General features: G+C 43.6%; 2 protein-coding genes and 1 long non-coding RNA gene across 15 annotated transcripts in view; 2 read left to right on the top strand and 1 right to left on the bottom strand.

The window, feature by feature from the left end:
* Window positions 1-2,896, top strand: part of ERICH2 (glutamate rich 2) — a 38,230-nt gene extending 35,334 nt beyond the window's left edge. For all 11 annotated transcript variants that reach the window (XM_020900499.2, XM_020900493.2, XM_020900503.2 and 8 more), the window contains 2 exons: window positions 2,015-2,086; window positions 2,701-2,896. In XM_020900499.2, the coding sequence (XP_020756158.1) occupies window positions 2,015-2,086; window positions 2,701-2,819 (191 nt within the window). In that variant the 3' untranslated portion in view covers window positions 2,820-2,896. The remainder of the gene's footprint in view (window positions 1-2,014; window positions 2,087-2,700) is intronic.
* Window positions 2,781-23,864, bottom strand: LOC139038044 (uncharacterized). 2 transcript variants are annotated; one of them, XR_011490959.1, is made up of 4 exons: window positions 23,779-23,864; window positions 19,445-19,642; window positions 18,963-19,104; window positions 2,781-2,868 (listed from the first exon to the last, which is right to left on the bottom strand). It is a non-coding gene; the product is annotated as an uncharacterized lncRNA (long non-coding RNA). The 2 variants fall into 2 exon arrangements; XR_011490958.1 differs by lacking the exon at window positions 23,779-23,864 and having other exon boundaries at window positions 19,445-19,868.
* Window positions 22,059-24,285, top strand: part of GAD1 (glutamate decarboxylase 1) — a 40,322-nt gene continuing 38,095 nt past the window's right edge. Inside the window, exons 1-2 of one of the 2 annotated variants that reach the window (XM_070476041.1) lie at window positions 22,059-22,351; window positions 22,730-22,887. The gene's annotated coding sequence lies outside the window, so the exon portion shown is untranslated. Of the gene's footprint in view, window positions 22,352-22,546; window positions 22,888-24,285 lie in introns of those variants that run through there. The other variant, XM_020900507.2, reaches the window with a different exon arrangement.

Raw genomic sequence — 24,285 nt, 5'->3', positions numbered from 1 at the left:
GAAAACTAATAATCAACATTTATTCAGTACTTACCATGCAGCAAGGACTAAACTAAGTACTTTGTCTGTATTATCTCCTTTATTCATCAGATATCCTGATGTGATCAGTAGTGTTACTATAGATAAGGGAACTGAGGTACAGAGACATTAAATACTTTCCCCAAGGCGACCCAGCTAGACAGTGGCAGAACCAGGATTCTCACCTGACAGTCTTTCTTCAGGGTCCGTACTGGCCTCTGATTATTGGCCCTGGTTGGGAAACAACCCCAATGGCATGTGCTAAGGGCTTCTCTTGCCTTTTTACAAACCCTAGTGACCTGTCAAAAAGTAAAAAAGAGTTTTTTATTTATTACCTAGGATGAATATGGGGGCATCCCTGGTGGCTCAGTGATAAAGAATCTCCTGCAATGCTGGAGACCTGGGTTCTATCCCTGGTTGGGAAGAACCCCTGGAGGAGGAAATGGCAATCCATTCCAATATTCTTGCCTGGAAAATCCCATGGATGGAAGAACCTAGTAGGCTACAGTAAATGGGATCACAAGAGTTGGACACAACTTAGCAACTAACCCACCACCACTGGGACGGATGTTACAGGGCTGAGTTTCAAAGAAGATACTTTCACTCACTCTGAAAATTGACAGCTGCCAGCAGTTTTTGTTAAACCATGAAAATAGCTGATCCCATACTCCATTCCCATGGAATAATCCTAACTCCAGCATGAAATTTTCTAAATTGTGTTCCAGGGAATATTAGTTCAAGATTGCTTAATATTCCACCAAGAAAGATTCCAAGGGAATAATAAATTAGGGAAGCCATATTCTCTTCTCTGTAAGATACATACTAGTTCTGAGCATATTAATGGCTATATAAAATCCTGCAGTTGCTCATTACTGTAAGCTTTGATTAACTTCATTTAACCTAGTTTCCCACATACATATTAACATCTTAAGAAACTAGTGTCTCAAGGAGCAAGTTGGAGAAACTCTGCTCTTGGAAGAGGCTGAACCTCAGAGAAAGATTTAGACTGCTAGTGATAAGCATGTTTTAGTTCAAGTTAAAATGTGTAAAAAGTCACTTTTATTAAAGCCTTAAAAGATGTATAAATACCCATAGAATCCTTAAAAGCAGGTTCTGAGCAGGCACACACTCATGCTGACCCAGATTGACGGCACATTGTTATGTTAGTGGATTAGAAAATAAAGACATTGGTTTAGTGTGTCCGGATGAAAGTCATATGGGGTGAGGTCCTCTGAGCCACAGGGGCCTAGTTGAACCATCCCACAATTCTTGCTCTTAGCCAGACAAATAGCACACTTGATGTTTCAGTGCCCCCTGGGGGCCATCAAGATATTACACAGAAGTCACAGCATTCAATGGATGATGCAGAATAATGAATATGCCTCAAGGCAGGTAAGAAGCCAGAGAGAGATCAGTAGAGCAGGATCTGAAAAAATAAGTTAACTAGTATATAAAACTCTGAAACAAAAGGTATAAAGCTTTCTGGCTTCTAGGACATTGGTAACATACCAACAGGCCTAAAACATTGTTGATTTAGTCCAAAGGAAAGAGGACACATTCACATAAAGGATCAGCAAAAAGGAATAAATAGCACTTAAAAACAATGGATCCTACGAAGAGGTGAGAATAGTGTTAAGTAGGTGATGACTAGGTGTCATTAGCAAAGTCTCCATGTATTACAGGATTTGTACCTTGTTTGGGGAATGATTATAGTCAAGAAACAGCATGGCTAAAGCCTTTGAGGATGTCTCACAGTGATGGAGGTTGCATTTTTTGGACAGGTGGTAGAAAATATAATGAGGATTATTTCCCTTGCAAAGTACCTAAGATAAGTAGAACATTTTCTCTGCGCTTGGATGTTCCTGTGGTATAATTGTGGGTGCTTTTGCTTTGTGCATTTTCACTTAACTGATTGACAGTTTCAATCTCATACTGAAGAGGTTGTTTGCTGAAACACTTTGAACATTAATAACATGCATTCTGTTGTCCATTGCAGTCCTAATCTATGAACCAGAAAATCCTGAGGCCAAGGAGTTTTTCTCACTGATTGAAGAAATGCTGCTGCTGGGTAAATTTAAAAATTGAAATTCCTTCTTTCTCATAGAATTATGATCAGTCACTATTTAAAAATCCATTATCCCAGGAAACCGGCAAAGTACATCCTCAGGAAGTAGTTAAGAAAAGGCGAAATGATTATCTCAGATGGTTTCATGAAGCCAGCTTGTCCTCTATGGATGGTCACGATGACTCCCTTTCCTCTGTGGGGTGGAACTGCCCAAGCAGCTCAGGCTCCCCTGGGCAGACAGTATTGTGCACTGACAGAGTCCCCAGAGGGAACAGTTCCTGCTGATACCCCAGGAACTGAAAAGGTTATCCCACGGTTCCCAGCAAAGTCTGTACCCTCTACATTACCCTGAATCTCACTTTACTCTTATTGTATTTAAGTAAGAAGTTGACAGTAGTAAAAAAAAAAAAAAATTTATAGACCAATGTTTTAAATATATTTTTAATCCATGAACATCTTTATGCCAGTAAAAATATGTTCTTTGTACCACTGCTTTGACCCTCAGCTCAGTTGTCACATTCTAAAACTATGTCTTTCTTGATGGAGGGGGAAACAAGGAGGATTATGATTTTTCAGGGTAGAAATATTTTAAACAAGTCTCTTCCTTTCTGTGGCAGAGAAAGCACAAAATCTTGAGGAAGATGATGACGAGAGTGAAGACGACAATAGTGAGAGTGAAGGAGGGAGCACTGAGGATCCAAGTGAAGAAAGCTCTGATGAGTGTGAAGATGGGTGACAATAGTTGCTGCTATAGTTTAATCTTCATGTATGTTCATTACTGTATACTGTGGAAATATAAAGAAGAGAGCTGCATTTCAGTCTAATTGTTCTTTATTTGGCATAGAGTTCCTTTAATTTATCCATATTAGCTTGAGCTCCTTCTTAATAGGTAGATTTCAACTCAATGTGAGCTACTCAGAAACGGAAATAGTCATTGAAAACACTTAAAAGCACTAACAATGTGCCAGGTACTGTTGTATATACATTAATTTGTTGAATCCAACAAAACCATGCGAAGAACACTATCATTGTCCCCATTTGACAGATGAGAAAACTGAGGCACATAGAGGGTGGATCACTTGCCCAGCATCATATCCCTGTTGATCAGTAGAGCCTTGATCTTTATACGAACATTATGACTCCAGAAGCATACTCCTAGTCCCTACCATGTCCAGGCAGTTTTATTTATATCACTTATTTCATGTTCTTTATAGCATGTATCAGTACCTGAAATTCTTATTTACCTTTTTTTAAAGTTTTTATTTGTACTAGAGTATATTTGATTTGCAGTGTTGTTTTAGGTGTACAGCAAAGTGATCCAGTTATTCAGATTCATATACCTATTTGTTTTTTAATTCTTTTCCCATTTAGGTTATTACAGAGTATTGAGCGGAGTTCTCTGTGCTTATACAGTAGGTTTTTGTTGGTTATCAATTTTAAATACAGTAGTGTGTATATATGTCAATCCCAAACTTCCAATTTATCCCTCCCCAATTTGTTCTTTTTATCTTTTCCCTTCTTGTCAGAAAATGTAACCTCCACATAAGCAGGACTTTGTCTTTTTTACCATTATATCACTAGCAACTGGACAGGTGCCTGGAAAATAATGGGATGTGTATACCAAGTGAATGAATGAACTGAAAGTTAAGGACAATGTTTATATTCTTTCTTAAAACATTTATAAGACTTTATTACACTTTTATGTATCTGTTACATTATTTTTCTGATTCTGTATTCCTTGATGAATTTCTGCCACCTTCAAACTAGGTTATAAGGTAACTGAGGTAAAAATGAGAAAAATATTCCTAAATAATTTGTTTTGAGTGTGCCAATCTGATTTGGGGTTAGGCAGTTTGAGTTTTTATTCTTATATCAGCACAATATCATGTCATATCCAAAATGCTTGAAGCATAATTCATTCTTTGGGCATTTTGTAGCATGCTAACATTCAGAGGAAGAAATCCTGCTGCACCATTTTTGTAGAACTGTCTGAAAGAAGTAAAGACAGGTATGTATAATCATCTAGTTGCAAAACTAGTTGAATAGCACCGCAGGGCTGGCTGACAGAGACCACAAGAACTGCTTGTTCTTTTCATTTGTAGGTTGTTTGTTATTCCTCCTATAACCACAACCATATGTCGATCAGGGCTTCCCTGGTGGCTGACAGTAAAGAATGCCTGCAGTGCAAGAGACCTGGGTTCGAATCCCCTGGAGGAGGGCATGGCAACCCACTCCAGTATTCTTGCCTGGAGAATTCCATGGACAGAGGAGCCTGACAGGCTACAGTCCAAGGAGTCGCAAAGATTTGGACACGACTGACCAACTAAGCATATGTCAATCTAATGCCACTTACCTGACTTTGGAGTTCTCCCTGTAAGAGGTTTTTTAAATATCCTAAAACTGATATTGCAGAATAAATGAATTACACTGGTAAAATTTTAGTTTTAAAAGGCCAGGAAGGTTCTGAGGAAGAAGCTCTCTGAATAAAAAGTCATGATATCATAGGTCATATTATAGCTAAATCTAAGAATTTTTGAAGTTTGATCATGCAGAATAATCCGTATTTATGGCTATGTACCCTTTATCCATAGTTTTCATCCTACTTGCACTCCTTACTCAGTGTAATTCAGGGTGTTGGCATAACCTGACATAGGCATGCACATTTGAATGTGGTAGCTAAATAATATAATAGTTAAACATAATCTGCAAAGTATTTTTTGTATTATTTTATATAAGCATCTTTATATTATTTAATTTACTGGCTTCTCAGTCCTAAGAGCATGTTATTATATTTTCCCTTTTGGTTACACAAATTGAATTTGGAATGCTGGGTGTATCCAAGGGTAAATGCTAACTGCCACTACTGCTAAGTCGCTTCAGTCATGTCCAACTCTGTGCGACCCCACAGATGGCAGCCCACCAGGCTCCCCCGTCCCTGGGATTCTCCAGGCAAGAACACTGGAGTGAGTTGCCATTTCCTTCTCCAATGCATGAAAGTGAAAAGTGAAAGTGAAGTCGCTCAGTCATGTCTCTTAGCGACCCCATGGACTACAGCCTACCAGGCTCCTCCATGCATGGGATTTTCCAGGCAAGAGTACTGGAGTGGGTTGCCACTGCCTTCTCCCGTAACCATTGGACCACCACGGAAATCCCTTACCTTCATATTTAAAAACTATTCTTTAATACTGCCATTTTTTTCCTCAAACCTGGTATCTGTGGAAATCCTGTATGTGAATTTCACATAGTGGGAATCAATTAACAAAAATACTTTTTAACCAAAAGTACAGTGGAGGCATAAATGGTGGCTGGACATTTTGGAAGCCAAATAAACCTTCTCTATTATACTGGGTATTTTAGAAGCTAAATAAATTTCTTCAATTACCCTGAGCTCCAATTAAAAATGTTTATTTTAAAAACTAAGAAAAAGCCAGTTGTAAAATGGTGACAGGTGAGATACACCAAAATAAATTAACTGCTATGGTTTCAAAAAATAAAACTGTGGGAAAAAGAATTATTTTGTTCATTTTTTCCCTGAGTAGTAAAATAATAACCAAAAATATAACTGGAGTGGTTTCATGATAATTGAAGAATGAAGAAATAATATAAATATGAACTGAATCCTGTTGATTAAAGAGAAGCAATCATATATTACAATAAATCCCTTTAACATAGTAGAGATATACCAGTTTTCAATTCTACCATAATTAGAAGTAAAGTATTAACCCTTACAACACTTCAAGTAGATATATTCAATTTATAGAGCACAAAAAGTCTCTTCTTGAGGTGGAAGGTCAAGCTGAGAATCAGAACTCTTCAGTTTGTCTTAAAAATCCAACATGATTATAAAGTTATTAAACTCTTATGTCTTACAGGATCACAAAGAGCTCAGGTAAATAGGGGTGAAGAGCGCTTGCACTGAGCCGTGAACCCCTGCTATATGCAGGTGTGTGTGTGAACATGGGTGCCACGGGCCCCGTGCAGCGCTTCATCCACGCCTGCCTTCTTTCGTTTGTCATCTTCTCTCTTTTTTGAAGAAGAATAAGCTTAAAATGTTGACTGGGGTACTGGAATTCAGACGGGGAAATTAAGACTATGAGATGCTAGGTTATGTTTCAGTATGAGAGATCTAGTGAATCTTGAACCCAGTGTTTCATGTTGCTTCACACATAGCTAAACTGTCGGTGAATCAGCACACAAGCGGTGTCTTTGAAGACAGTTCAGTTCCAGACCTGTGCCTTCTTCAGAAAATTACAGTGGTGGGAAGGAACCCAAGCAATCAACAGCTTGCAAATGTACAAGAATATCCACTCAATGCACTTAAGATGGAAACCCAATAATATAATTTCATTTATTCAATCAGTATTTACTGAAAGCCTACTACATCTTCTATGGAGAACAAAACCTGGTCCCTGCTTTTAAAGAGTACTGGTGTAGTTGAAATGCAGGGTGACAGACACTGGCATTGAGGAAGGCCAGGGTGCTAAAGAAGAACACGGGAGGGGCACCTAACCCGGGCCAGGTGTCCAGGGAAAGCATTCGGAGGGATGTGGAGTCTAAGCTGAAAAGACAGAATGAGGAGAAACTAGCTACAAGGAGAGGATGTGGGGAAGAGCGTTCTATTAGTAGATACATCTGAGTCCAGAGAGCAAGTAAGCATGGTTGGATTGCAGAAGGAAAATGGACCAGTTAGAGCCAAGACAGATGAAGCTATAGTAATAAAGGGGCTGGGGAATGGAGGATCTTACAAGCCATATTAAAGTTTGAACTCTATCATTAAAGTAGCGGGAGGCCATTGAGGGATCTTAAAGAAAATAATGACTGTATTTTGGAAAGAGCATTCTAATAGCCAGATAGAAAAACATGTTCTCAAACTACAGGTGATGATCCATCGGTCAGTTATGAAATCACTATAGTGAGTCAAAAATATCTGGGTTTCTTAAATACATAAAATACACACATTGCAAAAGAGTATATGGGAATTACAGTTTTGTTCAGAAATTTTTTTGTTCAGAGTTTTTGCGTGTATGTCCTTGATCTTGATGAGAAATGTGTTTCTTCCTAAGGATCTCCATTAAAAAAAAAATTATATGAAGCACAGAGAACAGACTGGAGTGGATTGGAAAGGAAGAGCGTCAGGTATTCCAAATCCCAATCATTTTACAATCATTTAATGCCCTACCCTCCACTGTACTTTCCTCCCTAAGATTCCAGTAGAGAGGGACAGATTGAAGAAAGGGGAATAACTAATGAAGTAAAGACCATCTAATGCCTTGGAAAATGTATATGACATCACATTAGTGTGTGGCAGTAGGTTCCATCCGGACAACTGCCCCAGCATCCAAATGTGCAGTCAGAATTTGTGGATTCCAAACCACAGATCCAGAGGGCCAATTATTAGTTATACATACTCGGATTTTTGGCTGCATAGTCAGTCAGCACCCATGATGTTCAAGGATCAACCATATATTATACAAGATGATAACCTACATTCCCTTTAACTGAAGTGTGTTTTTTCCCTTGGTTAATGTAAGGTATATGTGATTTTGATTATTTGCCTGGAATGTTGATCTTGGACAGGTAGGGGTGGGCAGTGGGGAGCATTTAACCAGGGCTCATGATGCCAGATGTGAAGGAAAGCCTGGATCCACTTGAAATGTTTTGGGGTTCTAGGCAAGTGTCCTATATTGGGAGGTATTGAGAACTCATAAGAGGCAGGTAAGAGGTGGCCTCCAAGACCAGTCTAAGGAGGACAGAGGTCTCTCTGATTGGGTTTCCTAATAAACTACCCAGCTGACATGGGATGTAAGTTATAATGCTGGGCTGGGGTGGGGTGGGTGTGCCAGAGTTGGAGAGGCTTGTGAAGTGAAACACTGGGAAACGAGATGGGCTTGGGTAGCTACTGTGCCGAAAGTTTTCACTTTCATCTCAGGTTCAAAGGATTTGTTAAAAGAATAAGCCACTTGTTCTATACAAATAAATAATGCCATTATTTGTTAGAGAATTATCTAGCTTACTTTCAATATACCAACATTAAAAGAAAAGAGAACTAGAATCAGCAGAGGACACATCACAAAACTGGGTTTTGACCAACATCCAGACTCAAACAGTGCTGGGAAGTCCTGTGTCACAGCACATCTGGAGTCCCAATTGGCAAAAGGTCCCAGGCAGCACATCCGCTCTGTGGCTGAGACTTCAAAGATTGAAGTTCAGGGCTCCCATTTATAATTCCAGGAGGCAAACTGATATCGTCATCAGTCTGTGAGCAAATTTCAGCTCTTTTCATATTAATGCTGTTTGTTTTGTCTTAAAAAACTTGGAATGTTAAGCCTGGGGCTTGGTTGGCCAGAGCTCCTGCAAGGGCTCAACAATCTCAAGATTTGTCCCCGTCTTATCTATGGTGCTGTAAGTCTTACACTCACAGCAGGAAGTCAGGGCACTCAGGGCTGTGTCCAGGCAGGTTGGAAGCAAGGTCAGAGGCCTGTCCTACTTTGTCTCTGAAGCCTAAACAAGGCTATTTATTTAATTTCCCTAACAGTAGCCTTGTTCAAATGTACCCTTTTGCACCAGGAGACAGCCTATAGCAGGCACTGGTTGATTCCCCCTCCATCCTTTTCAACCTAGGTGATAAACCTAAGCTAATTATGGTACTTCCATCCCACTTGCTACTAGTTTGTTTGCAACAGCTTTGAAATGTCACATAAAAATTATATTTTATATATATTTAACAGGTACAACTTGATATACATTGTGAAATGACCACCACAATCAAGTGAATTAACGTATCACTTCTATGTAGTTACTTGTGTGTGTGTGTGTGTGTGTTGAGATTTAAGATCTATCCTCTTAGCAAATTTTGAGTATGGGCATACCTTAGAGATATTTTGAGTTCAGTTCCAGACAACCACAATAAAGCTAATATCACATTAATGTGAGGCATGTGAAGTTTCTGATTTCCCAGTGCATATAAAAGTTATATTTACCACTATACTGTAGTCTATTAAGTGTGCAGTAACATTATGTATAAAAAATAATATGCCTGCCTTAATTTAAAATATTGCTAACCATCATCTGAGCCTTCAGCAAGTCATAATCTTTCTTGCTGGTGGAGTTTGAAATATTGCAAAAATTATCAAACGGTGACACAGAGACACAAAGTGAGTGAATGCTGTTGGAAAGATGGCCCTGAAAGACTCACTTGCTGCAGGGTTGCCACAAAGCTTCAGTCTGTAAAAAACGCAGTATCTGTGAAGCACAATAAAATAAGGTAGGCCTGTGTATTATAAGTAATGTTAACTGTTGTCACCATGCTGTACTTTAGATCTCAAGAACTTATTCATCTTGCATAATTGAAACTTTGTACTCTTTGACTAATATCCCTTTACTGCTGGTTATTACTAGACAGGGACAGAACTCAGCCAGTCTCAGCTAATAAAACATGAAACAAGAAAGCATAGAGCTCTCATAGATACCTGCAGCAACTTAGAATCATGGGAGGCTTTATGCTGAAGCCAATGCTAAGGACAGTGGAGGAGAGAAAAGAAGAAACTAGTCCTTGATGACATTTTTAGTGATAGTCAACTCTGGTTTAGTCCTTTACCTACCTCTGAATATCCTATGTAAAACAATAAATTTTCTTATTGTAGTTTGTTTCTTATTTTCCATTACTTTGCAGCCAAGAGCATCCTATTGTATGTGTCTGCGAAGCATAGCAAGTATAGTGACAACAATGACATCCTCTAGGATTGTAAGCCTAACTGGACTCTCTAGGTTACCATCAGGTCCCCGGTGGGTCATGACCACCCAAAGCAGGAAGAGGAATTGGTAGATTCTTGTGCCAGATACAGGTGCAGGTAAGTGAAAAGTAGAAATATGAAATCAGCTAGAATGGTTATCTCTGCATTGTGTAAGTGAGAAGGGGAGGTAGGTAAGAATTTTACTTTTCAATGTATGCATTTTAATTTTTTTCATGGGCATGTGTCACTTATATGTGACACATGTGTGACGCATGTGTCACTGAAGTCTTTTTTACTGGTAAAATATAAAATACAATTTACCAGTTTAACCATTTTTAAGTATATAATTCAGTAACATTAGTACTTTGATAGTGTGAAATCATTACCATCATCCATCTCAAGAACTTTTACATCTTCTCAGAATGAAGCTTTGTACCCACTGAATAGTAACTCCCCATCCCCCTCTATCCTCAGTGCCTGGCAACCACTATTCTGCTTTCTATGAATCTGACTACTCTAGGTACCACAAGTAAGTGGAATCCTACAGTATTTGTCCCTTTGTGACTGACTTGTTTCACTTAGCATAATGTCTTCAGGGTTCTTCCATGTCCTAGTGTCTTTCAGTACCTGATCCCTTCTTATGGCCAAATAATATTCCATGGTGTGTACATATCACATTTCATTTATTCAACTCATCCATTGATGGACAGTTAGATTGCTTCCACCTTTTGGCTATTGTGAATAATGTTACTGTAAACGTGTATGTACAAATAAATATTCTATACTAAAAAAATTTTTATATGTGCAGAATCTAAAAAAATGATACAAAATGGACTTATTTGTAAAACAAACAGACTCACAGACTTAAGAGAACAAACTTAGGGTTGCCAGGGGGAAGGAAGAGAGGAAGGGATAGCTAGGAAGTTTGGAACCTACATTACACACTGTTGTATTTAAAATGGATAACCAACAAGGCCCTACTGTATAGCATTGGGAATTGGCTCAATGTCATGTGGCAGCCTGGATGGAAGGGGGGTTGGGGGAGAATGGATACATATATGGCTGAGTCCCTTTGCTGTCCACCTGAAACTATCACAATGTTGTTAATTGGCTATACTCCAGTACAAAATTAGGACTTCCCTGTAGCTCAAATGGTAAAGAAACTGCCTGTGATTCAGGACATCAGGGTTCAATCCCTGGGTTGGGAAGTTCCTCGGAGAAGGGAATGGCAATGCACTCCAGTACTCTTACCTGGAAAATTCCATGGACAGAGAAGCCTGGCGGGCTACAGTCCGTGGGGTCTCAAAGAGTTGGACACGACTGAGCGACTAACACACAACACACCAAAATAAAATTAAAATTAAAAAAAAAAAAACTTTTAAATTAAGCCTATACATGAGGTAGGACAAAACCTGGGGGGTAAAAAATTAATGAAAATGTTAACCATGGTTGCATTTGTGTGATGAGATTATTTCAGTTTTGTCTGCTATAAAGTCATATACTTTTTTTTTTAACAAGCATATATCACTTTAAAGGAAAAAATATAGCTGATTTACAATGTTTTGCTCTTCTTTAAAAAGAAACTTAAAAAGGAAGTTAGAATAAACAACAAGGTGCTACCAAAGAGCATACCAAACTATCTCTAATCTCTTGGGATAAACCATAATGGAAAAGAATATTAAGAAAAGAATGAATATATATGTATAACTGAGTCACTGTGCCATACGGCAGAGACTAGCAAAGCATTGTAAATGAACCATACTTCAAACAAGTAAACAAAAAAGACCAAGAAAAAGTAAAACTGACCTTAGGAGCAGAAAAGTTTACACAAGGAAGAGAAGAAACAAAGCAATATTCATGAATTGCCTATTGGACATGAGGCATTTTAGGTCTTAGTACACTTTTTGGTGTGCTAGAAGTTTCCGATTAGGATCAGTGTGTGTGTGTGCGCTCAGTCGCTCAGTCATGCCTGACTTTTGCGACCCCATGGACTGTATGTAGCCTGCCAAGTTCCTCTTTCCATGGAGTTTTCCAGGCAAGGATACTGGAGCTGGTTGCCATTTTCTACTCCAGGGGATCTCCCTGACCCAGGGATTAAACCCACATCTCCTGCATTCCTAGGTGGAGTCTTTTTCACTGCATCACCTGGGAAGCCCAATAAGGATCAACACAAAGAAGTAAATAAGTAGGTCATTAAGTTCAGAAAAGATGTCATCTAAGACAGAAATGCTGATCTTCATAGAACATTAACCACTTAGAACACTCACAAACTGGCTTATTCTTATGCACAGTTGGATAATTTAAATAGAGATCATTGCAAATAATCAGCAGCAGCCTCCTACATCCATTGGATCATCAAAATGATCCGTGGGATCATCAAAAAAGCAAGAGTTTTCCAGAAAAACATCTACTTCTGCTTTATTGACTATGTCAAAGACTTTGTGTGGAACACAACAGACTCTGGAAAATTCTTCAAGAGATGAGAATACCAGACCACCTGACCTGCCTCCTGAGAAATCTATATGCAGGTCGGGAAGCAACGGTTAGAACTGGACATGGAACAACAGACTGGTTGGTTCCAAATCAGGAAAGGAGTATGTCAAGGCTGTATATTGTCACCCTGCTTATTTAACTTATATGCAGAGTGCATCATGCAAAACATCAGACTGGATGAAGCACAAGCTGGAATAAAGATTGCCGGGAGAAATATCAATAACCTCAGGTATGCAGATGATACCACTCTTACGGCAGAAAGCGAAGGACTAAAGAGCCTCTTGATAAAAGTGAAGGAGGAGAGTGAAAAAGTTGGCTTAAAACTCAACATTCAGAAAACTAAGATCATGGCATCCAGTCCCATCACTTTATTGCAAATAGATGGGGAAACAGTGGAAACAGAGACTATTTGGGGGGGGGCTCCAAAAATCACAGCAGATGGTGACTGCAGCCATGAAATTAAGACGCTTGCTCCTTGGAAGAAAAGCTATGACCAACCTAGACAGCATATTAAAAAGCAGAGATATCACTTTGCCAATGAAGGTCCATCTAGTCAAAGCTATGGTTTTTCCAGTAGACATGTATAGATGTGAGAGTTGGACTATAAAGAAAGCTGAGCACTGAAGAATTGATGCTTTTTGAACTGTGATATGGGAGAAGACTCGAGAGTCCCTTGGACTGCAAGGAGATTCAACCAGTCCATCCTAAAGGAAAACAGACCTGAATATTCACTGGAAGGACTGATGTTGAAGCTGAAACTCCAATACTTTGGCCACCTGATGTGAAGAGCTGACTCATTTGAAAAGACCCTGATGCTGGGAAAGATTGAGGGCACAGGAGAAGGGGACGATGGAGGATGAGATGGCTGGATGGCATCACTGACTCAATGGACATGACTTTAAGTAGACTCCGGGAGTTGTTGATGGACAGGGAGGCCTGGCATGCTGCAGTCCACAGGGTCACAAAGAGTTGGACACAACTGAGCGACTGAACTGAACTGAGACTCCGAAAGCCCTTGTTTTCTTAGAATTGATTATGTAGTTCCTATTGTTGTATAACTACAAAAGAAAGTTTTAATAGTTGGTTAACTTTCCTGAGCTCTTTCCTATCTTTTTTAAACACTTAGCTTGCCTTCTCTTCTACTCTGTAACAAGTCTTTTGGTTTTTCATGCCCCTAGGTCCCTAAATGTATCTTCCCCTCAAAGAAAAATTATTCTATGTCTTTCCATGAAAAGGATTACTTGAAAACAATCATTCTGTAAAGAAGATAAGTTTCAAAGTTCCCTGTCTACCACTGGACAGTGTGATAGGAGGAAAGATTCTTCCCCATTGTAACAGGCACAAATTCAGTTTCTTCCTGATGGCAACCAAAGAACTGAGCCAAACGTAGGGCAGAATATTTAAATCAACAGACAACATCGTCAGCCTACAGCCACCTTCCCTTAGCTCATATCCCACCAATGCAAGAAAATAAAAGGGAAAAATGTTAAAAATCCTATGTACTAAATGAAGTTACAAGAATATTTTTAAGAAACTTGATTCAAAACTGAAACTTGCTTAATTGAGTCACCTTTTGTCACCTATTAAAACAGTGGTTTGTATACTGGCTGCTCCTTCATAGGCTAGTTGAAGTCTCCTAAGTGGTTCTAACTTTGGGGGATTTATTTTCATCCTTGTCTACTTTTTCTTCTCACCTCCTTTTGTAAATCCAGATGAAGAAAATGATGCAAAACAACTGCCTATATTCATTCTGTAAGTGCTAGCTGCCTTTCAGATGGCCACCTGAAGATCGTAGGAATATATTGTCTATTCAGCTGCACAAAATATAAAAACCAGCTAAATATGCATAGGGTGGTTATAGTGTCCAAGAACCATTCTGTGCTGGGGATACATTGGTGTAAAAAGAAGTTCCTGCCCTCACAAAGCTTTAGTGAGAAGAAAGAAGCAATACATAAGTAAAATATACACTATGTCAAGTGGTTAAAAAAAAAAGTGCTATAGGAAAAAAATAAGAATAGGGAGTGCCAAGACTAGGGGAGATCTGTAATTTTAAGTAGAAGGATAAAGGAAGGGCATCAAGAAAATTTTTGAACATTTGAGCAAAGACCAGAATGAGAAGGAAAAATCCTATGAACATGGGGAAAGAGCTTTCCAAGCAGAGGAATATTTATTGCAAAGTCCCTGAGGCGGGAACATGCCAAAAATGTTCAAGAAACAACAAGAAGGCCAGCATCCCTGGGGGCTGAGTGAAGACTTCAGCACAAAACTGGCTCCCTTTCACCCTTTCTCTGCTGAGTCTGAAGAATCAAAATTCTGTGGATTAAAAAACCTCTGAAATACTAAAGAGGAAGCCCTCAAGTCCATGTCAAGGGATGTTGACGCTCTACTGAAATGGGCAACAAAATAAAACGCATATTAGGCTTAGTCTCCAAGGAGAAAACATTTAAATGGATCAAAATCACTGATGAACTAAGGGGAAGGAATAGGAGCAGGAATTGACATACACCGAAAGCCATAAACTGGGCACCACTGAACTTGTGAACCTGGGTTTTTATGGACATCAAACAGGATAGCCCAGAAGCTAATATTAGCTCCCATTTTACTGATGAGAAAACTTAGACTGAGAGCATTTAAATAATAGCTGATAAATAGAATTCAGATTTGAATTCAAGTCTGAATATCTTCAAAGTTTTTGCTTTTCTTCCTTTAACACACTGCCTTGACTCAAAAGGTCCTTGAGTCCATAGGATTCACAACAGAAAATTGCCCCCGTGAGAGTAATCATGAAACACTACTAGTTAATTATTTCAGATGAATGAAGTCTTATCTGGTCTCATCTGATACCCCACACCCCTCCCATCATGTGAATCCAAAGAGATTAAGTGATTTTCCAAGGTCAAACTGTTGTTAGGAGGGAGAGCCGGAAGGTCTCACTGAGCAGTGCACAGGGTGCTGAGACTGAAGAAAGAATAGTTTCCAGTCCAGTTCTCAGTAAGTGTGTGCTCCGGGAAATCCTGAAACTTATCCGGACTTCAGTTTCCTCATCTTCAAAGTAGAGGATCGTGGGTGATGATTAAATGAGAGTTCAGACAATGAACGTATCACATAATTTCCATGAGATAGATTTTTCACCTCTAACTATTTCTATAGTCATGATCCTAAAGTCAGAGACAGACATGGAGAGGGAGACAGACAGAGGTCTCTGGCATGCCCCTACCCTCTTCCACCACCACCACCACGAGAAGTAGGTCAGACTGGGACCCCACCCCCTTCCAGCACCACCCCTAGCAGGCCACACTGGGCCCAACCGGGGCTTTCCAGTAGTAAAGAGTTCACCAGTGCAGGAGATGGAAGAGTTGGGGGTTTGATCCCTGGGTCAGGGAGATCCCCTGGAATAGGAATTGGCAATCCACTCTAGTATTCTTGCCTGGAAAATTCCACTGACAGAGAAGCCTGTTGGGTTATAGTCCATGGAGTCCCAAAGAGTTCAACACGACTGAACACGCACATGCACGGGGCCCACCCACAAGAAGTAATCCTAGGCAGCCAATTCCAAGGCCATTCCCTGTGTCCAACCTTAGCTCTCCCTGGTCAGTGCTGTATTTGTCTGTTACTTCCACAGAAATGATGCATCACACGTTAACTCATGGATCTGCAGTTCAGCTCCATTCCTGTGTCCAAAGCAACTTACATGGCCAAGTCCTTATCAAAGTTGGTGGGGATGGGCAGGAAGGAGTTGGGGTGAAGAGTATACAGTTCAGATTTAGAGAAGAATAAACGTTTTACCAGTTCAAGTCTTCCCATGCTCCAATGCGTGTATGTGGTTTATCCCTAGCTATGTAGTTGAGACATTGTGCCTGTCAGTTCAGTTCAATCGCTCAGTCGTGTCCGACGCTTTGCAACCCCATGAATCGCAGCACGCCAGGCCTCCCTGTCCATCACCACCTCCTGGAGTCCACCCAAACCCATGTCCATCAAGTCGGTGATGCCATCCAGTCATCTCATCCTCTGTCGTCCCCTTCTCCTCCTGCCCCCAATCCTTCCCAGCATTAGGGTCTTTTCCAGTGAGTCAACTCTTTGCACGAGGTGGCCAAAGTATTGGAGTTTCAGCTTCAACATCAGTCCTTCCAATGAACACCCAGGACTGATCTCCTTTAGGATGGACTGGTTGGATCTCTTTGCAGCCCAAGGGACTCTAAAGAGTCTTCCCCAACACCACAATTCAAAAGCATCAATTTTTTGGTGCTCAGCTTTCTTCACAGTCCAACTCTCACATCCATATATGACCACTGGAAAAACCATAGCCTTGACTAAACGGACCTTTGTTGGCAAAGTAACATCTCTACTTTTAAATATGCTATCCAGGTTGGTCATAACTTTCCTTCCAAGAAGTGTCTTTTAATTTCATGGCTGCAATCACCATCTGCAGTGATTTTGGAGCCCCAAAAAATAAAGTCTGACACTTCCCACTATTTCCCCATCTATTTCCCATGAAGTGATGGGACCAGATGCCATGATCTTAGTTTTCTGAATGTTGAGCTTTAAGCCAACTTTTTCACTCTCCTTCTTCACTTTCATCAAGAGGCTTTTTAGTTCCTCTTCACTTTCTGCCACAAGGGTGGTGTCGTCTGCATATCTGAAGTTATTGATACTTCTCCTGGCAATCTTGATTCTAGCTTGAGCTTCTTCCAGCCCAGCATTTCTCATGATGTACTCTGCATATAAGTTAAATAAGCAGGGTGACAATATAGAGCCTTGACATACTCCTTTTCCTATTTGGAATCAGGAGGTGCCTATAGTCTATAATGTGCCTATAGCCCCAGTGAAAAGATACTGATTATCATTTAATCTGCATATTTAGGAGCTTCTTGAGATTTTACCTTCTTGTAGACCTAAAGGATCCCTGACTTATCCAGAGGTAGAGAAAACAAGACATCAGCCATGCACCCAAGAGAAAGATAGAAGGAGCTCCCAAGGCACTGATTTGCAGCTGACACAGTTGAGAACCTTAGGTGTGAGCTCTTACTTGTTAACAAGAAAGAAACTGAGCTAGAACAGCAATGATGAACCCCACCTGTTAAGGTTCTGTTTTCTTCCCTGAGTAACTGGCCCAGGCTTAGGCCAGATAGGGAAGGAATCTGATCAAGAATAGAAATTTAAGTTATCAGATACTCTACAACTAAGTCAGAACCTTCCAGAAAGAAGCTCTCACAAGCAGTAGTCCTAGGCACCTAATTCTGAAAACAAGGGCTAAATACCTGTTATTCTAAATAGTTCAAGAGCTTTTACATTAAAAAAAAAATAGTTGACCCAGTTGTAGGACACAGATTTGAACTGTGAGTGTCCACTTAGATGAGAATTTTTTCAATAATAAAAATACTATCAGTTCAGTTCAGTCGCTCAGTCGTGTCCAACTCTTTGTGACTCCATGAATCGCAGCACGCCAGGCCTCCCTGTCCATCACCAGCTCCTGGAGTTTACTCAAACTCATGCCCATCGAGTCGGTGATGCCATCCAGCCATACTATAGTACTACACAATTCCAGGTTGGTTCAAAGTGTGAATGCAGAATCTAGGATACACAGGAACCATGGATGTTGAGAAATTCTGTATATGGGGACTGTATGTTATATGTGGATTTTCCACTGTGAAGAGGGCCATCACTCCAGTCCCCAGTGGTCCTTCAAGCCTCAACTGTATTGCTATTACATACTGTTTGACTAAAAAGCATCTTATATAGGAAATCATCTTTCTTGCATCCCATTCATTTGCTGCTGCTGCTGCTACTGCTAAGTCACTTCAGTTGTGTTGGACTCTGTGTGACCCTGTAGACAGCAGCCCATCAGGCTCCCCCATCCCTGGGATTCTCCAGGCAAGAGCACTGGAGTGGGTTGCCATTTCCTTCTCCAATGCAGGAAAGTGAAAAATGAAAGTGAAGTTGCTCAGCCGTGTCCAACTCTGCGACCACATGGACTGCAACCCACCAGGCCCCTCCGACCATGGGATTTTCCAGGCAAGAGTACTGGAGTCGGTTGCCATTGCCTTCTCCAAGTTTCTGTTAAGAGAATTGAAAACAGATACATTTTCGAAACTCTGTCAGAATTGCAGTTAAAGACCGTTACTTCCTTGGTGTCCTGTTTCACAGTGAAACACCTTGCCTAGTACCAGAGTTTCTGTCCTGAGGCTACCTTTAAAGAGCAGTTCTGTGGGAAAGAATCAGATACTTTACATCCCTTTCTCTTTCACCAAAGGGACAGAGATCCTGAGTGTGTCCGGCCACTTCCGGCAGCCTCTCTAAGCATTAAAAAGAGGGGGAAAAAAAAAAAAAGACCGTGCTTTGTGAAATACGGCAGGGTGTGAGTGCGAACTGGAAAGGGCCTGCCAGCAGCAGTTTTCCTTCAAGCACCGCTCTCTTATGGAGCCCGTTGTTCCCCGTCAGAAGTTGTGATCTGTCGCCATCTGGTGGTCCCTCCGTCCACCAGATGTTTGAAATAGCGAGAATTGGGCGTCTTAAAATGTGCACAAGATTTGCCCAAATACAAATTACTCTATCCTCTTCGATTAATTTCTTTATTATTAGAATATTTTCACCTTCAGAAAGGGACCATGCGACCGAAAGGGAAGGGACCATGTGACCATTAATGAGGAACTCACCACTGTTTTTTAGAAGAAAAGGTTGCAATTTCCGGAGACCTCTCGGTTGCGTTCAATTCCGGCTGGAATTCTCTCTCGCTTGCCACAACTTTTAACCCTTTCCTGTCTTTCAGGGGTGAGTGTGAGTGTCTTCCAGGGGTGCCTGTTGTGGGTAGGGGTGCCAATTTAGCTATGGTTTCCAAGGAAAGTCCAGAATGAACTATCTTTAAAGTACACAATCACACCGAATTCACTCTCACTTAAGAAAAGCTGAGTGTACGGTTAACAAGCTTCCCACAGCCCTCCTCTCGGGAGACAGACGTTTAAACGGTGAGCACTGCCATTCACCGCCCCCCCCCCTTTTTTGGTCATATATTAGATGCTTAAAATAGACCTTAACGAGCAGGCAAAAATGAATTCACAATGTGGCTCCAAAATTACCTTTTCTGATGGCTAAAAATGCTAAATGCGTCAAAAAAGATTGACGTTTCATATTTACTCACCTTGACGTGGATCATATTTTACGCACAGAAATCTCCCCCGCAGCCCATTCGGGTGCCCCTTCCACTCCTTACTTCACCCACTCCTTTTTTCCTTTGCCGAAAGGTTTGGCTCCAAATCCACTTGGAGTATCTTTAAACCTCCCAGAGAAGGGGACTGTGGGCGGAGGGTCGTGTTCCCAAGCCCCAGGCATCCTTGACCTAAAGGAAAGTTGTCTTCTGAAGACACAATCGAGTAGCCGGAGCTGCAGGCTAGCAAAACCTCCGCGCCCGCGCCCGGAAGAGAGAGACCAGAGGGGTCGCACTCGCCGCCTCTTTCTTCTGCCTCTGGGCATCTTGTTCCCGTTTCTTCAAAGTGCTAAATCTTAGATCAAATGCAAACGAAACAGCTGGGCGGATACCACTCCCTTCCGGGCCACCCCTCACTACCGGTTCGAGTCCCTAGAGAGGATATCTTTTTACCACCCCCATTATCCAGGGCATCTTCCCCCGGGAGTAATAAAAGATAAAAAGAAGAGTGGAAAAATATAAACAAAAATATAGATCCCAAATATTCTGAAGAGTCAAAAGACAACCACAACCACACTCCTTGCATATCTTACTGGATAGGCAAGAAGGGGGCGAGGTACTCCACCATCACCGCCACCACCCCGCCCCAACAGGGGAAAACAAACCCAGCATTTACTGCCGGGAGGCGGATGGTGCGAGGGAGGCGGATTTGCTAAATCCTGGCGACCTAAGCCGAGGAACTGGAGGCTTCAGCTTCCAAATCGTGGGCTCTGTCCTTGGTGCTGAAAGAGCTGTGCCCTACGTCCGAACTTACTGTGCTGAAACTGTGGAATTCTGGGCCCTCGGGTCTTTACCATCTCCGCTGAGCCCAAGAGCCTGGGTTGGAGTGGAAGATAATTGGAAACAAAACCAAACCCACGAAGTCCCCAAGACTGTTTCTCTCCCCTCCTAACTGGAATGTCCATGAATGCAGGGATAATATAAGTTGCCAAGACAGTGTAAGTTCCCTGAAAACAGTGCCTGACTCCAAACATGTGATGAATAAATTTAACATATTACTAATATCTAATTAAACATTTTAAAATTAAGGACAAGCAGGAGCCTTCATTCCTCCCTTCCCTCTATATAAAGGAGAAAGGGAGGGTTATCCTCGCAGCTGGACGGACTCAGCTTTAATTTGCGATACACAGTCCTGTAGATTTCTTTCTAAGGCGAGGTTATTTTATTGGCTAAAACGTTAGAGGTGAGCGTTTTGGACACAGAAATCAGAAGAGGGAGTGGGTGGAAATGTCTGAGGCCACAGGTGAATGTAAACAAATCTTCCTTTCTGGGGAATCTCGGGTCTTGGGAGAAGGTGGAAGGGACAGAAGGTGAGCAGGCGTTTTCCTGGTACAGCACACCCTGAGAGGCGCCTCCTTCGGCCGGCCTCCTAGCCCCAGAGCATCTTGAATGATTTACCACTAGCACCCAGGTCCCTGATTGACGCAACCATTTCTTTTAGGGAGACCTGAGGAGGGGGCGTGGGTGGAATTCCGAGGCTTTTTTCTTAGTAACCTGCGTTTTTCAAGCGTGGCAGAGAAGCTGCGCGGTGCGCGGTTTGGAGGGTTTTTTGCTGCGCGGAGTGGGCACGCCCACCTGCCCAGTCCTGAGCTCTGGGACTCGGAGTTGCAGTGACCCACGCCCACCCTTCCGCATGCTCTTCCGTCTTTAAAATGTGCCCGAGGTCTTACTGTAAGATTGAGAGAGGGCAACAGTATTTTCTTTAATATCAAGGGCAACGCGGTTATTTCAAACCTCACAACGAGAACCCTCTTACTAAATCGGACTGTATCTTCTCAGGAAGAAGGGCGGAATCTTCGGTCTCCCTTATGGAATTTCCAGTGCTTTGTAAGATTTTTGGGATTCCCACTGTGTAATGGTGAAAGGCAATAAGACATTCAGAGAGAAGAATCAGGATTCCGGTGGGCTAGCAAGGTCGAAGAAGTGTCCGTAAATAACCCCTGCCTGCAGCATCGCAACAACAAAATCATTGTGAAAACGAGGAAAGAAATCACTGGTTACACGGTGTCACCCAGACACAGTGATCAACTCTGTTTTGCCCTAAAGAAAAAGACACTGGGGTGGAGGAAAGAGGACACCATAAATTAGAGACGAGGGTGTCTGAGGGTTGGCTTGAAAAGGCCGGAGAATAACAGCCCCGCCAGCCCCTCCAGGTGTTGACCTGGGGCGCGAGCAAAGACCCGACCAGCACAGGGCCTCTCGGTCTCTGGCCGCATGGCGCCATCTGGTGGAAATTTTTCCGTGAACGCCTTTTTACCGCGAGGGGCTTTCGGGACGCGGCAGTTCGTTGAGTCCGTCTAAATATTGCAAAAAGAGAATCCTTAAACAGCGTGAAACGAAGGGAGAGTGGAGGGGAGCGGGCCTGGGCAGAGACGGGCGGTCCGCTTCCCCCAGCCCACCCCCGGGCCACCTCTATGCTCGGGTTCCCCTTGTGTGTGGAGCGGCGCTCGTGCGTGTTATTAACCTTCAGATGTGATCAATCAGGAGGACTCCTTTCCCCATCACCAAGGGAACCAGAGCTAGGAGGGAGCGTGTAGTGCGTTGGAAATCGGACCCTTTTCTCTCCGGAGGCACTCGGTAGTGTGCTCTGGTGGAGTACTTGGGGAAGCTCCGAGCAGGATGAGAAAACTGAAGTGAAAAAGAGATGGAGTCCTCTAAGGGTCTGCGAGCTCTCCCCTCATGTCTGTGTCCTTTGCTTTTACAACAATTCTGGCTCACTAGAGAGCCAGCAAGGACATGACCCAGGGAGCGGTTTCCGCTCTAGGACGCATCACAAAGCTGGGGGAGCCGCGGGGCAAGTAACTGAGGCAAAGCTACAGCTCTTCTCTTCTCGACGAAATGGTAATGGGGAAGAGGAAAGGGAGGGAGAAGCACTCAGCGAGGCAGAATTCTTAATAGAATTTCTCTTTTCCTTCTCCTTACCCGACCCTCTGCCTAGCTCAAAAAACACTCCCGTGTTGAGTACGTTCTGAATTACTCATAGGGCTTTTTCTTTTCGTTTTTCCGGGTGCAAACCCGTGATCTGGGTTTATAATCGCCCTATAAAGCTCCAGAGGCGGTCAGGCACCTGCAAGGAGCCCCACCGCTCTGCCCACGAACTGCCCCCGCGAGCAGCGGCCTCGTGATTCCCCTGCTGAGCCGGTCCCCGCCTCCCCACTCCGCCTCCGCCTCCCCCAAAGCCAAGCAGCCGCCTCTTCGGATCGCTCTCCTCTCTTCCAGGAGCTCGCGTGCGGGACGGTGCCAGCAAAAGACAGGCTGCAGCTGGAGGTGACGCCGGGCAGATTACGCCTGAGGCAGAGCCGGGCCGAGCCGGGCAGATTGCTGGGCGCTACGCAGAAGAGCGACAGGAGCGCGCGGCTTGCTGTCTCCCAGCCTAGGTGGGTAAGCGCGCAACCGCCGGGACCTTCCCAGTGCCCAGCCGCGACTGTTCAGCTGGGTCCTCTTCACCCGCGGTTTCATGGCCAACCCCCACCCCCAGAGTCTGCCATCTACCCTCCCAAGCCGAGAGCGTCCCGCCCGCCCGAGTCTTGGCTCCCGGTTCCTGCGCGGCGCAGAGACCTCAGCCTTCACAATCATCCTATCCCCATCAGCGAGATTCATGCCCCGGGGACGCACAGGGGCTGAGGCAGAAGTGGAGCGAGAGCGATTTTCTCCTCCGCTTCCCGGCTGCGAGCACCGGTCTCACCAACGGGCTCCTGGCCAGCAGCAGCCGAAGGCGCGACTCTGAGCGGTAACCTGTTACTTCCCCAGATACCGCTGTCTCCCAGCCGCCTGTGTTGCGGTGCGAGTGCGCGCCCGGGGCAAGGTGTGGGGGTCCTATGGAGAGTGTGGAGGCGGTGGCCTGCGGGCGCTACTCTGCAGGCTCTTGTATTTACCCAGCTTCGCCCGCGCTGTCTCTGTTCCCTGGCCTTCGGAAGCCATCGCACCAATGCCGAGCGCGGAGCAGGGACGCCGCTCACCTATCTTTCTCTGCCGCCTCCCGCGCGCTGGGAGCAAGTTGGTTTCCCCGGTGATGTTCCCCTTTCTTGCCTCCCTCATCCTCCCCGGGTCTGTACAGCGAGAAATACGCGGTGGAGGGGAAATACAGAAACAAGGACGGAGCCCGGTTCTTGGCTTCGAAATGGCTTAAAGCGGGTGGGGCAAGAAGGAGACAAGAGAGGTTCCGACTCGCTGCTTTCTGGCTGTCTGGAGTACAAGGTGACTGTATATCTTCCCCAGCCAAATCCGCGGGAGACCGTGAACACACGAACCCCCTTTTCTTCTCTCACCTTGTCTCACCAAAGTCCCCGTTCCCTGGAGCAGTTAGCCTCCTTCTTTCCAGGGAATTAGCCAGACACAACAACGGGAACCAGACACCGAACCAGACGTGCCCGCCCTGTGCGCCCTCCTCCGGCTCACACCGCCCCCCCCCCCCGCCCCTCCCGACCGCCCGCCAGCCGGCTGCCGAGACCCAATAGGGCTTGTCACGGCTGGGTTAGAAAATCGCGCAGAGTCTCCCTAGCCCTCCTAGCCCAGCCGCCCGAACCCGCGCGACCGGCACTGGCCTTGGGTTCCCCTAGTCTCAGCGCTGCGCTCCAGGTCGCGCCACCGCGCCGTTAGACTGGAGAGGAGCCCGGGGCTACGTGGCGAGCGCCCGAATCCCAGAGCTCGCGTGCACGTCTCCTCCTCCCCTAGTCCCCAGCCTGGCGCACCCCAACCCAGCCCGCCAGCGGCCGTTCCTTTCGCCTCTCCCTAGCCCAGACTTCAGCCGGAGCGTCCGCGCCCCCGGCCGCTCA

The sequence above is a fragment of the Odocoileus virginianus genome, chromosome 13 (assembly GCF_023699985.2).
Source record: "Odocoileus virginianus isolate 20LAN1187 ecotype Illinois chromosome 13, Ovbor_1.2, whole genome shotgun sequence".
NCBI classification, from domain to species: domain Eukaryota; kingdom Metazoa; phylum Chordata; class Mammalia; order Artiodactyla; family Cervidae; genus Odocoileus; species Odocoileus virginianus.
This window is presented reverse-complemented; position numbering and strand designations above follow the sequence as displayed.